Source organism: Thunnus thynnus, chromosome 1 (assembly GCF_963924715.1).
Source record: "Thunnus thynnus chromosome 1, fThuThy2.1, whole genome shotgun sequence".
Lineage (NCBI taxonomy): Eukaryota > Metazoa > Chordata > Actinopteri > Scombriformes > Scombridae > Thunnus > Thunnus thynnus.
The window spans coordinates 29,093,054-29,110,919 of NC_089517.1; the positions used below are offsets into that span (position 1 = coordinate 29,093,054).

At 40.4% G+C, this 17,866-nt stretch overlaps 1 protein-coding gene across 3 annotated transcripts; it reads right to left on the reverse strand.

Annotated features, from left to right (window-relative positions):
• Nucleotides 1–11,971: 11,971 nt before the first annotated feature.
• On the reverse strand, nt 11,972–17,579 carry irx6a (iroquois homeobox 6a). Of its 3 annotated transcripts, none has more exons than XM_067594744.1 (7): nt 17,172–17,579; nt 15,740–15,968; nt 14,775–14,884; nt 14,208–14,503; nt 13,271–13,942; nt 12,901–13,012; nt 11,972–12,544 (listed from the first exon to the last, which is right to left on the reverse strand). In XM_067594744.1, the coding sequence occupies exons 1-6, from the start codon at nt 17,183–17,185 to the stop codon at nt 12,906–12,908; spliced, it is 1,428 nt and encodes a 475-aa protein (XP_067450845.1). In that variant the 5' UTR covers nt 17,186–17,579; the 3' UTR covers nt 11,972–12,544; nt 12,901–12,905. The 3 variants fall into 3 exon arrangements, with proteins under 3 accessions (XP_067450845.1, XP_067450834.1, XP_067450854.1); XM_067594733.1 differs by having other exon boundaries at nt 15,740–16,018; XM_067594753.1 differs by lacking the exon at nt 15,740–15,968.
• Nucleotides 17,580–17,866: the final 287 nt, after the last annotated feature.

The following is a 17,866-nucleotide window of genomic DNA, read 5'->3' on the forward strand; positions in this document are numbered from 1 at the left end:
TATCCATGCCGCTTTTTGGCAGGTTTACATGCGTTCACCTACCTTGTCCCTTTACACAAAAAGGTCTATCTAGCATTCAAAAATCTTAATCACTTAGAGCTATAAATAGATGGAAAAGATCTATGGATAACTTAGCATCACAGTACCTACTGACCTCACAGAACAAAGCAGATTTCAGATGAGTGTAGATGTGCATTGAGCACAAGCACACGTTATTTATTCTGCCACAGAAAAGAGGCGACAGCTTTATAGCCCTCCACCACAACTGTTATTTACAGCGTCAGACATTCATATATTCTCCCATCATCCACTTTTATGGTACGTGCAGAATGATAATTATGATAACAATAATAACTACCCATATAAAATACCTTTATGGCACTTTGGAGTATGAATGAGCTCTATTCTTTTCTAGATGCTCTATGTTCCTCAGCGGAGAGTTTAAGTAAGCACTGGTTTCCCTCAAATGGAACTCAGCCTGCATCTGATATTGATTCACGACTACGTTTTGGAAAGTTTTATTCGGGATAATTTTCTACCTTGGGAATTTTGGGGTGTAAAGGCTCCATAGCAAATCATTCAGCATGTTTGAAGATGCCGTATAATCGTTTTTAAGCTAGAGTCCCTCTACTTTCATAGTGCAACTGAAGGTAATACTCTCTCTTAGTGTGGTGGTTTTGCACATCAACATTAATATCAAAACATTTTCTATTTACTAAGAGGAACCGTAAAATGCTATTTAGCCTCCCTCGTACTGCAGGAGTTGTGTCAAAGATTTTAACTTGCAGCTCTAGACATGTTTGTCCTGAAAATATGAAATAGAAATTAGGTTTATTTACCCCTTTTTTATCCATATGACTCCAGTCATTTCTTATTACTGGTTTTAATGTTGCAATCCAAGTTTATCTGCAAAACATTAAAAATGCGAATAATAAAATGGGTATGATTGTGTGATGGAAAGGGAAAGATAGAGAGATAGAGTGAGGGTTGAGTGAGAGTAGACCAGTGTTTCAGCTCAGATGAACTGCAGATGAACTGAGTGAGTAAAGGCAGAGTCATAAACACATGCTGCTCTGTGTTATTGATTGGGGAGAATAAATGAATGTTTGCTAAACATATTAGATCAGAGAAGACACGGCTCTCACTCTGATCAGGGTGATCTGCAGGGTGGCCCAGGGTCTCGTCTGTTTGTGTTTGTTTGACTGTGCGAGTGCTTGTGAGTGTTGGTATGCACTTTTAATGATGTGTGTGTGTGTGTGCGATTCTGTTATAATGTTAGTGTCAGTCTGATGCATCCGGGCTTGGCCCCCGAGCCATCCGCAGTCTCAACTTGCCTGTGTTTACACACACACTATCACCTCGCCTGATTTGTGTCAAAACACCTCAGGTTTCCTCCACACTGTATGTGAAGAGAACTGTCTCTAGAGGTCACTGCAGTTCCATGGGTGACAGATGCAGCTGAGGCCAGCGACGACATCCTGTTGAACACAGCCACTTAGACAATAGGCATGAACTGGAGGGAAAAGCTGAGAGAAACCAGAGAATATCACAGTGAGTTTCACACTGTCAAATAGTCACACACAGACATGCACCTATGAAACAAAGTTTGCAACCTTGTCACCAAAAGCTGCAGATCAAAACCCAAATGGATCTGTGTTGGGTGCTAATAGCAGTGATTTCACACTGACAATGAACACTCCATGGCTACAGCTCAACTCTCTGCTGCTGGACGAGGTAGGAAATGAACTGTGTCCAAGTTCCCATGCCTCTGGTGTAAAGAAAGAAACAGGGCAGTATTTGTGTTTTGACAGCTTTTATTTAACACCTTATTCACTGCCATTTACTACTATTGCATGCACATTGCTCAAGAAGATATTAAATTTTGATTGAAGTGTTCTCTTGGGAAGGTTTGGAATAAAAAACAAAGGATGAAAAAAAAGAAGCCTGCGTATTTCCCAGCCACAGGCAGCTCATAAGAATGATCTTGAAAACACAAAAGCAGCCTCATCCGTTTCTTAGTTTTGGTTATGCTTCTGAAACTATTATTTTAATCTGGTGCAGGAGTCAAAAAAGGAGAAAACATGCTGCCAGGCGCCTCTCTCCCACTAATTCTATTACACTGGGTTATTTTTAAAAGTTCCTTTTCTAAACATTTACTGTCAGTAGTACACTGGGAGCTGCTGTTCCATATGCTTTGTTTGTATTGTGGTTGTGGTCGCAGTGGGGCTGAACCCGCCTGCTTCCAGTGAGCTAGTGGCAGCTACGTGGTCCACCATGCCAAGTTTAAAATTAGTAACAAATTTAATATGTACTCTGCTGGCATCCGGTGCCTTTTGCAGAGTGCAAAATACTTCGACAGTTTGTCGTGGGGTCTCTCTGGAAGACCACAACGAGGCCCAATATAGAAACTCCAATTGGAAGACGGGGGAAAAAAGAAAGGCGAAATCCAGAGCAGATGCGGATAACGTCTACAGTGATCAGGCTAAGAAAGCTGAAGTACTAACACAGGACCACCAACACAAACTCAGCTCTCACAACGCCTCCCCTCTCATTGGCAAAGGGGAGCACACATTGCTCCATGCTCGCATGACCTAAACGACAAAACCATGCTCCTGTTAATGGTATAATCGTGGAGGGAAATGATTTATGGCTTTCATTTTTAAGGATCACTCTCCCCATAACTCCTAATATGGAGGAAAATATCTGTTTTCACTAAGGGAGCCCTCACATAATGCCTTATAGGCTGTTAAAGCATGGAAAAGAACATATTGGTGTCATAAATCTAGATTTCAAACTAGACAGCATAAAACATAGTGCAGGATTACAGAAGGGGACAATAGTGAAGAAGTTAAACCAAAGCAAAGGATTACAGTACATGCTGGATATGAAGTCTGGAAGTTTGAGGTAATTTCTATTAATAGTACTTCATCAACAGATCTCTTCTTGGCTTCCTTTGCCATTCATCACTTCTTCAGCTGCCCACAGTAATATATAGAGGATTTACAGCATATTTTAAAAATGGATAGGACTGGTTTTTACTTTTGACTTGGGCTAGGTAATACAAGTTATCCATAAGTTTTAAAGGGATTTGGATTCACAGGATGTGGATAATTTGTCCTTTAAATGTAATATATCAGTTTTCATTCTGGTTCCTCCAGTGCCATATCTAATTTGTTTTAACTTAAATTTATCTAAAAGGACACATGAAACATATTTAATATTCTAAATATGTAGTTATCTAAATAACAGAAATTATGTAGAACATTTTATGTTAACTGAATATTTCCTTGCCAAACCACAACTCACCTTACTTGCATTTTTCTCCCCCGGGTCACAAAAGCGAGACTGAGGGCTGGTAATTCACTTTACTGTAGTTTGGCCTCTGACCAGTAGAGGGAGGTCATTGATTTATTTCTGCCATTTTACAGCAGGGATCTGCATTTGCCTCCTTGGGGTTCTTGATTATGAGTGATTCTAAAGAAATGTGTCAGTTATTATTTTTAGACAACCACATAATGCAAGCACAGTGGGCCCTTTGAAGGCTCATTTATTACGGAGGAGATAAGCATGTTCCAGCGGCCAGATTCCTCAGGAACAGGTCACCAGCCCTGATTAAAAGTGACTTCACGTCAGGCCATAAATATTTGTCAGCCCACCTTTGAAAGGCAGGCGAGCCGTGGCTTCTCTGCTCGTTTGCCACATGAAAGTGCAAATGGAAACACTTAGGGTTGGGAGCTGCATCAGTCATAGCTGGAATAAGATGGCCAATAAAAAGGGCGTAATTATGATGCTCCATCATTTGACACAGCTCGGGGGTTTGGGCTGTTTGCCTGCGTGCTATACGAGAGAGAGAGAGAAATCCCACCCGTGAATAATGGGACCTGTACTTTTATGAGCGTAGTGTGTTTAAGGGTGAACTTTGAAAATGTGTGGTCTGTGCGTCTGTGTCACCTCCCTCCACTGCTCCCTCCTCCCCTTCTCCTCCTCTCCCCTCAGCTGTTTACCTTGCTGCTGTAGAATGTGGAGCGTGTTAGGACTACCCCTCTTTGATGCCTCTTATTGCTCTGCTGTATCAAAGCCGCATCATGACTGGCATGCCACCACAACAACAACTCCTTGTTTTCAGCTGCCCCACTTGATTGCTATGGGGTGCTTTACGGCCCATTCATTGATGTTGCTTGATGAGAGCCCATTCAGCTTGTTTGTGATAAACAAAGCCGTTTTTCACATTTCATGGCCTCCGTACAACATATTTAAAGGATGTCATTTGATTTACAGGCCATACGGCTTTCTCCAATGTTGTAAATTACTTTTGTTTTTGATCAAGAGCCTTCTGTTGGTATTCAACATGACATAATTGCTTCAAAGTGCACTTCTGTAATTTTAGGTTTTTGAGGTCACCATTGTCAAAGAAATGATATGTTCTATAATCATGGAGATACTGTTCTTGGAAATGCCTCTACATTCCTTGGTGTGTCTGCTTGATATATGAGGGCCATGAGTAACAGTAAGCAGAGCTGATGTAGACATCAGGCAGGTGTGGAGACTCCATTAGAGCTAGCAACCATTTGACTTGCACACCAGTGTCTAATCCTACACAGGAGCTTCACACAGAGAGGCAGACCCCCAAGCAGAGCCCAGTGGAGAAGAGTGCTGTCGACACCATACTGTTACACAGCCCTGCTGTGAGTTTTCCTCCTGCCCGCATGATGCCAATGAAACTAATGTAGTGGAAATACTCTGTGTTCAGGTGGAGGAGGCTGTTCATTATAGGTGTTACTGCTACTGCTACTCATTGTGCTGCATATCTGTGAAGAAGGGGAAAAAACTTGTCAGGTGTAGAGTCTCCAAGAGAGACACGCTGCTGGCTTCACATGCTGGACTTCATCTGTCAAATCTGCAGTGGTGTTGGCACAGGCTGAACTCAGGTAATTGGAGACATAAATTGAAGAGAATTGATAGTGCTGCTGTTGCTTTGCCGAATACTGTTGCTGAACACAGTTGCTGTCTGCAGCCCAAGTGAACTGTTCAGGAGGCTGTCACCTATACAATTCCATAAAATTTAAAGCTGGAGTGCGGGACGTTTGTCTCCCCCTTCTGGCAGTTAGAGTACTTACAAAAACACTGTCAACACATGCTTACGTCATAGGCTCCACCATAGCCTGCTCTGCCGCTATTGTTGCAGCTGTAAAATGGTGGAGTTATCTGGCTCTGCCGGCGGAAGTCTGTAGTGTGCATGCTCTGCCCATAGAGCATGTGCAGTATGCATTCGTCCGGCCAGCGCGGGACTGTCAAACCTGATACCAGTTTAAAAACTCTGTTGTACTGTGAAATACACAGAGATTTATATGGTGGTGAACTAAATTGTGTGTGTGTGTGTGGGTCTACACATGGCGTTGAAGATAGATCTGAGTTTTTCTAAGCAAAGTAACTTCCTGCGAACTCTTGCAAACAAAAATTATAATATTTTCAAACCTTGTGTAAAAACCTGAGACCATAAAAAGTGAGAGAACTATGTTTAAACATGGGGCACCATACTACAATTATGGATTTTGATTGTTCCTCTAAACAAACAAGAAAAAACTGTAGAACATTCTGTCCTATTACTAGAACTTTATATAAACATACTCCTGAAACATATTTAGCAGCATTAGCTTCATTGTCCATTGTCATTTCGACATTATCAGACAATGCTCACATTGTATTTTACAAGAAAACTGATTCACACTATACCTGTGCAGAACAGCACAAAACATATCAAATCTGCCACAGGTTAAGTATCTAAAACAATTTGCTTAAAGTTAGGTTAAAGCTGAATTGAATAACTTTCAGCCACTAGAGGGCACAAAAAACATATAAACAAGCTGACAATTTAGACAACCATATGCCAGACTATTAAACTATTAAACCAGCAAACATGCAGCCAAATAATTTTTAATTTGGAGTTCTAAATCCAATAGTTACTTTTAGCTCTCTTTTTTGTTTCCGCCTACTTCCAGGAAAATATCTGGTACTTTAAATGCTAGATGGGAAATTTTTCTCACTCTCTTGCTAACTTTGTCTGTCTGTCGTTGGGTGTTGAACAGGTAACATGCAATGGGTTCATCGGAGCTTGTCTGGTGGAAATTGCTGCCTACAGGAATTAATTAGAACAGCTCAGACTCAATCATAACATTTGGGGAAAGTAAAACTAAATAAGGTACTAAAAGAGGTGAGTGATATCTTTAAGTTAAAATAATATGATTTTTTTTTAAAAAAAATCAAAGTTCACTTATAGCAGAAATCATGACTGAGGTGTGAAATGAACTTAGGCAGTGAGAGTTAAAGGTGAATTTATATTCCCTTTCACCACCTCAGCCAAAAATGTCCATCCATGTTATTTCAGTGTCAATACACTGCTTCATTCAGTCACATGAGCTCTGCCTCCTCTTTCATGTGATTCATAGAATTGCATACGAGGGGTGATACATTTCACAACTTGAGTTTTTTAAACTGACGAGTTACATTGCTTGTAGTGACTGCAGAATTTTGGATTTATACACATTTTGTGGTCAGGTCATGACATGATACACCTCGTCTAAAAGTCAAATAGAAACTCAACAGCAGGAATTAAAGGCCAACAGATGCCCAACATAAAGGAGAAGAAAAACAGAAGGAGAGAGCAAGATTAAAAATGAGATGCAGGGGATTATTAAAGCGCATTAAAATGGTACAGAAGATTATTCTGATGTTGATGACGCCAACCTGAGGTCAGCAACAAAAAACTGCCAGTCCGGCAGACAAACATAAAAGAACAAACAAGATAACAGGAACAAGAGTGCACACAGTTTAGCACTGCTTGGGTACAATGCTGGGATTCAGGCCACAAATAAAAGCTCCTCTCGTGCTGGTATTCAGTACGATTTACTTCATTGTGTTTCCTTGTGGGTTTGCCTTTTATTGTCTGAGTGGGGCTTCTTGACCTGCTTATTTCTGTATGTGTTCAAAGTAAACATGGCAATCCTAAATCATGCTATCCCCAGAGTTCCATTTGCACTCCTTCCAGTAGTTACAGATGGTCCAAGGAGTGAGATTGACCTTGCCCTCTGGTTTAGCAGTCGAATTGACACCAGGGGAGAGTGCACTGGGCAAACGGCAGAGGCCATGAAAGCAAAGATTTAAAGCTTTGTTACAGTGTGACTCTCACCTTCATAGTATCACTTAAGCTAGGAGCTAACCATCCCCATTCACAATTAAGCATCAACAGTTTGTCAGTGAACTGAGATGGAAGGCGAAAAAGAGACACCAAATTTTATTACTCAACAGGCTAGATGAGACTCTTGATACCTGACCGTAAAGGAACTGAGGTCTGCAAAAGAAACAAGGCCCTGGGAAATGGCAGCACACTAACATCACTTTGTGCCATTCTCCAGCCTGGTATATTGGCATCAGGTTGGGGACATGTATGAAAAGGGTAGAGGTGCTGGAGTAGATCGGTCTGCCTCAAGAACAGCACTGATGATGAAACAGAGGCCTGGATTTTTCGGACATGAAGTTCAGGTCAAACACAGGGTATAGAAAGAAGCAGGGGTCACAATGCAACATCTACCCAAACCATACAAAGCCAGCTTTTCATCCCCTCTCTGGCCATTCCACTAAGTCCATAATTGTCTTTGACAAAACTCATTAGCGGAGACCTTGTAGCAACATCGGCAATCAGAAATTCCATGGAGGGAGACATGCACAGAAACAATGTCCCACACACATTTCATTGCGCCTTTTGACAAAATGTAATGAAGTGTGTATATTGTCCCCCTCATCTGAACTCTAAGCCATTGGTACAAAGAGTTTGTTTTATGAGCCTTAGTTGCCCAGCGTGGGACACATCAAATGGCACCTCCATGCTGGCCCTTTTGTCAGACTAGAGGGCAAATTATTGTTCGAGATGATGTTGTTGTTGTTGTTATGCCTCCTATTTATACGAAGAGGCCATTGCTATCGTGTCAAAATAATTCAGATTCTTTTACATTGCAGGCACATGCTCATTAAGAGGGGGGCCTAAATCTAAAGTGAACATGTGATGGATGTTTCTGACACCGCTTTGACAGAAGTTAACCCCTTGTTGACCCACAGCATTATACCGCACAATATACCAAAGTAACAGTCAATTTTTAAACTAGTCTCAGCCCCTCTGTGACCCTGGTTAAGTGAAAACTCAATAAAAAACTAATAAATGTGTAAAACAAGCACATGTGATGTTTGTATACTTAACTCCACTCAGGACATTAGGCTTACCTCCAACTCACATTAGGGATGGGATTTCTTTTGTTTATCTTACCATTACTTTCAAGCATGCAGTCCAGGTTTATTTTACATTTGAAGTTGCATCTAGGCAACTGACACTCGTCTATTTGCGGCTCTAGAAGAAAAAGTGAAACCCCTTTTAACAAGTGTATCTCTAAATAACTGCTCACTGCATTTATTGCTCCCAGACATTTCAGCTGTCAAAAATTATATTCATGTGGATGATTTGACAGAGTTGTCCTTGAACCTAGAAGTGCTAAAATTCACACATAGTTTTCTGTGGTCCAGAAAAAAGGTTGAGGTACAAAAAGCCGTCTCTATCACAAAGTAAATATTTTAGTCTGATATTCAGAGAAAGTAAAGATTTCATGCCTAAATTCTGAAAATTTTGCTTATGAACCATTCAAAGTATCCTTGTTATGATTTTAAACTCATTTGACACTGCCTTGGCAAATGAATGTGCTTCAAAAACCCCTGGAGGCATGTATAGAACATCCTGTACATTTCATGTTACAGCACAGTGTCATTTATTTAAGACTATTGAAAGGCTTGTGTTTCATAATCACTGATTGCCACTGCTTCATGAGAGACTGAAAGGCTATCATGGAGAAGGAAATGATCAGTAATATTAATGTCATTCTCTGCCTTGTATTGTAAAGCATTTATATATTAAAACTCTACTTTTTAGGTGACCTACAACACTGAAATTAAAGAAAACATTACTATAGAGAAATGGCAAGCAGACTAGACAAGACTAGGCAAGCAACACCAGACTGAGAAGCAATGCTTGGCATGAAGAAAGATGAAATATATTTATTCTCTCCATGCCTGATCACAAAGTGAGTTGAAACATGGCAAGCTTTTGAGATGATCGTAACATTACCTTAAATAAACATGCTGGAAATTATAATTCTGTTTGTTTATATAAGTGTTTCAAACCTATACACTTGACTTAACAGCACAAATGTAATTTCTGAAAGTCATCTGGCCCCTTGACTTGAAAAGAGCACAGGGTACAAGCAGCAGACAGACCCAGAAAAGATCAATGATCCATGACAATAGAGGGGTGGGGGTTAGATTGAATGTACACTTATGGAGGTGTTTGATAATAACATACATATGTGTGTAAAGACCCAATCAGATTTCATACAAGGGGGTGGACACAGATTAATACTGTCAAACCTATTTAAGTATTCATGTTTACCCCAGCTTGTTTTTCTTTTTGCATATTTGTGCCTCATTCACAGATTATCTAAAATCTGTTTTGGATTATGTAAACATGCTCTCACAGGCACCCACCATTCCCCCCCTCCCTAATGAAAAATGTAATTTACCGAGAGGAAAGCGTGTATTAGTTTAGTTGTCCATATATAGGCTACCTAAGCAACTTATTATCCTGTAACATTGTAGTTTGCCACAGATTCCATGTCTCGCCTCAGATTAGAGATGTCAGACAAACAAAATGTCCCCTCCCCCTGTCTCCACCACCAGCAATAACACCAAAATTATGTTACAGATCTGTCTATTGACCTTTGACTTGAAGGTCTCATTTTATGTTATTCATTTAAATGTTGGTACTTGCCCACCGATACTATACATTCTTCCTATATGCAATGTGGCAGTCTGAATGTAGTTTCTGATTCATTGCATCCACATCAGCTTCCATTTACAGCTGGCTTATGTGTCTGTCCTCTGTGCAGCTGCTTTAGCCTTATGTAAAACACTGTGTTTAGGACAGACTAATTGACCTGTTAGCTGTTTCAGGCATACGCTGCTATATGAGCCCATCATGGCCATTATCGATGCTTTCCCACAGGTACATTGCCATGGTGGTAATCCCATTGCGCACGCATCATTACCTTCAATAGCATAAGGCTGCTTTTCTTTACGGCCTCCGATTGAATTAAATTCGCTTGTAAATATTTGATACACTCCGACCCTACACTTTAATGTAAAGAGCAACGCATGAGGCGTCATGACTGATTACTGCTGAGAGGGGGAACAGAGAGCTCCCCGTTAGCAGCGTGTGATTAACAGACGTTCTAGTTATAGTAGAAACTTCATACCAAGAGCTGTCATTCCTGCCTCACATTAGATGGAGGGAAGTGGTTCTTTTTTTCCTCCACACATCTTGCTGAACATTTTGTTCCCACCTATTTTATTCTTAATTATTCCACAGTGTTACTGTAAGCAAATGAATGCATTCATCTCCTAAAATGTCCTATTATGTCTTCCACAGGAGACCTTCAGTTGAAAATATGTCACTCTCATGTAAAGGGTGTCCCCTTTATTGCTTGTGACAGTAAAATGTTAATCACCCATGTTTATATTTAAATTGGCTATTTTAAATTTTATAGCAAATAGTAAAAATGTACTTGTTTTTGCCTTAAGCCTCACGCAGATCATTTGCTAGGTCTCAGATTAATATAGAAGGAAAAATTGAACTGGAAAAAATCTAAATAGGCCTAAGTTATTATTCCTGACCTTCCTCATCCTCATCATGTAGATTTTCCTGGATTTACCAGGCTCCGTGCATTACTAACAGCTTCGCCATTGGCCAAGGGCACGTAGGATGACCACAGCGCCTCTGAGTTGAGCCTGAATTGCCCTAATACGGAAAAGACTTTTATTACAAGCATAATCCCACAAATACGACCTCAAACGACGTTTTATGAGCCTGTGGACTGTTTGCAGGTATTGTTTGTGCGGTGGTCTGGAATCAAATTTAGTCATAAAATCTAAATCTGTGCCTGTGTTATTGAAGGAAAATCTGCTGATGTAATAATTCACTGCTTTCAGGAATCAAGTCAGAAACAAAACAGAATAATCCTTAACTTCACTACCCGGGAAATTATTGATTTAATGCAATTATTGAAGAATTTAAATTATATCACGAATGGGTAAAAAAACATATTTCCCTTCTTTTTTGTTTTATACTGTCAAACTGTTCAGTGCTTCACTGTGCAGATTGATCTGTAAAGTAAAATAAGTTTCAGAGACTTGTCATGTTAAATATTACTTTTTGAAGATTACGCAGCAGAATAGTGCGTCAAAACCAATATCTCAACAGCAATTAGTTTGGACTGCACTCTTTGTCGTTTACCATGGAACTAGGCTATTTGATTGTAAAAGTTTGAAATGTGAGGATCAAAAAGTTTTTAAGACCGTCCTAACGCATCATGGAGTACAGTGATCATCTTATTACAGCTGTCTGTAGAGTCAGAAGAGTTAGTCCATAACGAGATGGACTATAGGCAAAACAGCCGAATCAAAGGGACTTTGATGGACCATGTGAATTTCTCCTCTGGGTTTGATCCTACAAATGACCTTTTAATTAACACAATGTTAAGTTAGTGCAGCGTCTCTCTACACAGGGGACAAAGCAGCATTCATCCTATGTTCCTGCCTCGTTGCTTAGCCTGAACAGTAACAAAGTGTTTGATGCCACTTCTGATTAGATGCAGACAATAGAGAGATGATGTCCCCTTTCTTCCACAACTTGTGGATTGCACTCACGTCCTCTTGTGAATTATGACCCTCTACCAGCGCTCCGGCTTCATGCCTCGAGTCAAGATGGTAAACTTTGATCAAATGTACATTCTCAACTGTTTTAATTGGCCGATTGGACGGTCAGCTCTACAAATAACATTGACACAGAGAAGGAAAGATCTTGGAAAAAAAATGTATTCTTAGAAAAATGTCATGAATGGCAAACACAGAATAAGCTCACATTTTGAACACAATGACAAATTTCTCCAAGTCCACGCGCAACACAGGGGATCCAGTCCTTTTTTTTTTTTATAGTCAACTTAATGTCCGACAAGCTTTTCTCTTTTACATCAGGCAAAATGACACGAAGCCACAGTAAAACGTAACATTTAACAAAATACTTAAAGGAGATACGAATTCAACCAATAAACACATTAAACAAACAAACAAACAAACAGACGAGATACCAAAAAAAATAAATAAATACATAGATAAATAAATAGGTTTGCTACACTACACGATTGCCATACACAAATTCGGCCGTTTTTACCTGGCCATTCTCATACTTTTGCATCTAAAATTTTTGCATAAAGTCTTTAACACCATAAAAACAATGTTGTGCAAAATGATAGCCACGTCCACAGTTTGACAGCTCTCACTGCAGCAGCGCCAGGTAGCTCCCACGTGTCGTATTGAGGCCGCTACTCGGCCAGTGTGTCCTTTAGTGCATAATAAATGTCCCATTATTTATTGTGGTACCGTCTCCTGCAATCTAGAGGGGGGAAAGGAAAGCAAGAATTAAAATCATCTCCTAAAATGAGAAGAAATAAGTTGCCTGAAGGGATTTATTTTCAAAAAAGGTAATATTCAGGCAAGTTGATTGCAAAAGAAATCTTAATGTTTTTCTGTTTCATATTTTGATGGTGATTATAAATTACTCTTGACATCAATAATTTATTTAAAAAAACAAAATTAATAACACATATTAAACAAAAAGTGAGTCAGCATGTGTAAGAGCTCGTGTCCCTGTTCAGCTGTGGGTATTTGATGGTGTTGTTCTGTGCCTTGTGTTGTGTCTGTCTGTGTGTGTGTGTGTCTCTGGTTTCTTCCAGTTCGGTGCAGACTCACCTGCTTCACCTCTTCATCACTGGTCTGAATGCAGTGACCTTGTCATCCTGCACGGTCCCACAGGCTTCGCTGAGGTCAGACGACTGTGTCTCTGCTTTGCCGCCAGAGAATCCTGCACACCCAGATAAAAGCATATCTAAGACACTTTCCCCAGGTGCAAGTTGGCAGAAAGTATCTTTCACTTCTTAGCCTTAAAAATGTTCTCTTCAAATATCCAAAAACATGTGGCAAAATGCTTGTAACATATTTGGCAATGCCGGTGTGCCTTAATGTATTAGACAATGTAAATTACTGTATGCTCATCTCTCTATATGACAAGACAAATTAAACACCCATTTATGTTAAACATTGCAGGTAAAAGATGACATACCGTCAATGGAGGAGTACTGGCATGTGTCTGGGAGTGCAGCGTAGGACGAACAGTGTAGTTGGAGGCCCTTGTGACTGTAGTTGCCAGTGCCATAGACTTTTGAGCGCAAAGAGGAGCCTTCAGGGAAGGGGTTCTCAGCATTGGTGACACTGCTTGATTCATGGAGGCCTCTCATGCTCCCGCACTGACCAGTAGGAGCCCCGGTAAGCCTGGTGCTCTGGAGCTGGCAGTCCCCGGTCGAGTTGCCTGTCCTCTGCTCAGAGCCATGATGAGGGCTCAAGATGACACCCGAAGCCGCCGTACGAGCCAGAGACCAAATCCGTGGCTTATCTGATGCTTCAAAGTGAGACAGTGACAACGTTCCTGTAGAGCCGGTCGAAGAGGGGGCCTTGGACACTACAGGATCCAGGAAGTCAGATGGGAGAGGAGGCAGAGTGGTCACACCCTTGATGGCACAGGGGAATGTGTGGAAGTTGTTAGTTAAACTCAGGTGCAGCTCAGAGCTGCAGTCTCTCTTTTGAGGGGCTCCAGCTACCGCCATGGCCCTCTGGATGTCCTGCTCATCTGCACCCACTTTTTCACAGTCACTGTCCAGCTTGTCACAGTCATCATTGTCCATGTCCTCCAGATCACTCAGATGCAAGTCCTTCTCTTCCCTGCAATCACTAGAATCTGCATGGAAGAAAGGGGATTTTTAAGTAACACTGATTTAAGAGTTGTCTTGTAATTGTATAGGGACACAGTGTGTTCAGAAAACTTTACTTTCTACCCTAGAACCTACTTTGTGACCCTTTGGTCCAAATTAATGGGATCTATATTTCTATAAATGTAGTGTAATTCTCAGATGCAGAGAGGAAGTAACCATATTTTTAGTTGAACACTGATTCAGCAAATAGTTGGACCTTTTTTTAACATCAAATAGTAAACAGATGATTACCTTTGGTGACACATTCTTGATCGCTCTTGTTAATGTCATCCTTCCTGTCATCGCCGGCCTTATTCTTTGGCGACCAGGTCATCTTATTCTCCTTCTTTAGCCTCCTCCTGGCGTTGGCGAACCAGGTGGACACTTGGGTGAGGGTCATTTTGGTGATGATGGCCAACATGATCTTCTCTCCCTTGGTGGGGTAGGGGTTCTTGCGGTGCTCATACAACCATGTTTTCAGGGTGCTGGTGGTTTCTCGGGTCGCATTCTTTCTTCTGGCTGTGCCATTAAAGTCTACTGTCCCATATCTGGAGGGGGACACGTACACAGGGACAGGCCATTAGTGCTGTTAGTGAAGGATATCATAGAATACTCAATCAGACATCCTATACTCTTACTCCCTGCTGTTTGAAATGTATACAGCTTCACTCCATCCAGGTATCAGTATGGAGTTACACCCTGACCTTTGATCTGTTCCTCTAGTGAATTGCTGCTTCTAATGATTAGTGGTAGAATACTTTTTGGCAGGTCTGCTCAAACTCAAATTACAAGTGGACAAAAAATGAATGCAGACCTTACCTGTCGTATTGATACTGGCCCAGTGAATGATCGTAGGGATAGTATGCAGCAGTTTGAGTGATGCCAGAGTGTAAAGTGCCTGTGCTGTCCTTGATGTCGTACTGTGGATTCTGTAAAAGAGAAGGAGGTGGTTATAACTTTGCTGCATACTGAGATTTGACTTCAAGACTATTTCTCAACTTTTAGATTGAAAGAAAAAAATCTCATATATGAAAATTAAATAACAAAAAGTATATCACTCCAACCAAGAATGAGAGGAGCTCGAAAATCATTTACACAGCCTACATGACACCAATATGTCTGTTTTTATTTAATATATTATTATATTGTTATTATATTTATTATATTATAATGTGTTGTAAATTTGTAAATGATCTATGGATAGATTTCATTTTTATTTTATTGTATTTATTACTTTATAATAGTTTTCAGATATAATGTGCAATATTTTTAAGGACAGCCAATTTAGCTTTTTTTTTTTTTATAAGATGAAAGTAAGAAAGTAAAGTTTCAGCTGCACTGCAAATAGTCCATTTAACAAGTCATTTAGTCCTTTATCTTTTCCAAAAATCTTACTTTTTCTTAGAGAATAGTTCTGGTAGTGGAGTAAAATAATTTCACTTTTTTTTTTTTTTTTTCTTTAGAAATGCACGTCCAGGAAGAGAAACAAGTACCAACATTTTTAAACATGACAGAATGAGGAGGATTACTTGATTAATAAAATGCCATTTAATCCAAATGAGACAAGTTCCTTTGCATTGCCTCTATGCTACTTCCCCTCACCTCAGTGACTGAATTTCTGCTTGTTTTGAAGGAGAAGCAAATAGACTGGATGCTGGATTAAAGGGCTTGTCGAGATGGATATGTTTGCAGTGTGCGATAAATTGATCAACAAAACCCGGTTGATCGATCAGCCTGAGCCCCCCTCCCCCCTTACGCATCAAATGAGACTGAAGTAAGCCCACCAGAGTGGAGTAGATAGCGGATGGGTCGGTGCTGTAGGGGAAGTAGTTGGCGTAGTTCTGGGTGGCGGCAGCCGCTGCGGCGTAGGGAGAGCTGTACATTCCCAGCGCTGCGTTCAGCTCCGTCCGGCTGCTCGCCAGGAGCCGGTTCTCGTAGGACGGGCAGCAGAAGGAGGCGGCGGCGGCGGCGGCAGCGGCGGTCTGGGAGCCGCCTGTCCCGTCAGAGACCGACCTGGAAATCGAATCGCAGCAAGTCGTACTGGGGTTTGCCGACACGAAAAACTGCATGAAGAGAATCGTGGATAGACATGGTCATTGGCTGTTTCAGCTCTTATCTGGATGTCTGTGACAACTCTGAAGTGACTGTGGGTGATGCACTGCAAAAAGATATCCATCTTAACAAGTTGCTCGGTCTAGTGTTGACTCTTGAAATCTTAAAACGGGTGAAAAATGTGGGCTGTTTTCGTTTGTGTCTTGTGCACATCAGTTAAATGATCAAAAATCAGGTGTGTTTATCTTAACTTGTGACCTGCCTTAATTCAAGGTAAGTCACTTTTCAGAGAATTGCTGGAATGAGAGAAAGTAGCTGACATTGTGAACAAGTGCAATAAGCGATATCACCTCACTGTCCCCTTTCCAATTGTGGATAAAATGTTTAATTTATTATTGTATATGAAAGTAAGTGACGTCGCATGGATATTTTTATCATGGATATTAAGATGAAAAGAGTTGCTCACGATCCGTGCGTAAAAGTGACCCTCTCCAGTTTATCATATGGTTTAAATTAGAATTTCTGCATGAGAAAAGAAAAACTCTATAGTGATGTCAATATCCCTTAAACCACCACCTTATGTTAGATTTAAATTTTACTCAACTCGACATTATCGAGCTAAAAGTTTGGTGATAACTTTGCCAGGATAGTAACTTTTGTCCCTTCATCCATTTGAACTTTTTCTTTCACTTCGAACTTGTCATTAGACGCAATAATATTGTCTTAAAATGTAAATGAATCACTTTCATTATGTTTTAAAGTCTCCCAAAACGATCCACTGTCTAACATCCAACACATCGCTGCAATTTATATAGAAAGTTTGCGAATGTGTAAGCTACAGCACGCGTTACAGCCCATTTACACATCGTAGTGTGCAATAGGTGACATTCATCTCTATTGTCATCAGAAAAACACGTGAGTTCATTCATAATTCAGTGTAATTGGACATGGGTGCGTGTATATCGATATTTGGTTCAACAACAACAAATGCACCACTCGAAAATAGCTGTCAATACTGTCAAATCAGTCACTCATTCATTAATGTTTGTTACTAGAGAAAAGTACTCTGGCTGTTGTAATAAAAGAAAATATGCGACAAAATCAATTTATGTGTGTGTACACAAAACTTAGCAGAAATATATATAAAAATAAACAGTGTCTTACCTGTGAAGTTGCATTGTAAGGGTATCCAAATTGCGAGAAAGACATAGCTGCTTCTTTTGTTACCATCAGCAATATTCCTCACCCTTGATCGATTGCAACCAATTCTACTTCAAATCCACCGTCTTACACACATTTCCACGCACGGCCTTTCGCTCAATAATAGATGACTTCACTCATAGGAGGGAGACTTTAGGCTGGCATCAACTGCAGATTGTTTTATATGAATGAATAATCCCCCCCAAGGACCCGATAAGAAATGAAATTAAGCGTCATTAAGAGCAAAAAAAAAATGTTGTTGTGTTAGCTGAAGGAGGCTTAAAGGATAACGTAAGACTTGCAAGATATGGACTCTGCTTGTGCTATTATTTGTGGCTCTATAGTTCTTTAGCATTCATCCATGCAAGGGTATCAGCGTGACGTCACTGTAATCCCGGAACGGCAGGGTACCGAGGATAGAATAATGTCTTTGCCAATCACGTCCAACGCAGGGTTTTCTAAAGATGCACTGTACACAGTCTTGTTCCGCTTTTGTAATGGAATTCTACACCGATTTGCAGAGATAAAGTGTTGGAAAATTTTATTATTGTTTGTTATTATTAAATTGAAACATTTAGAACCCCCTGTTCAATTAAATACATTTTAAGAAAAAGAAACATTAGAGATGTTTTGGTCGAATTCTCAGTTATCACAAGCTC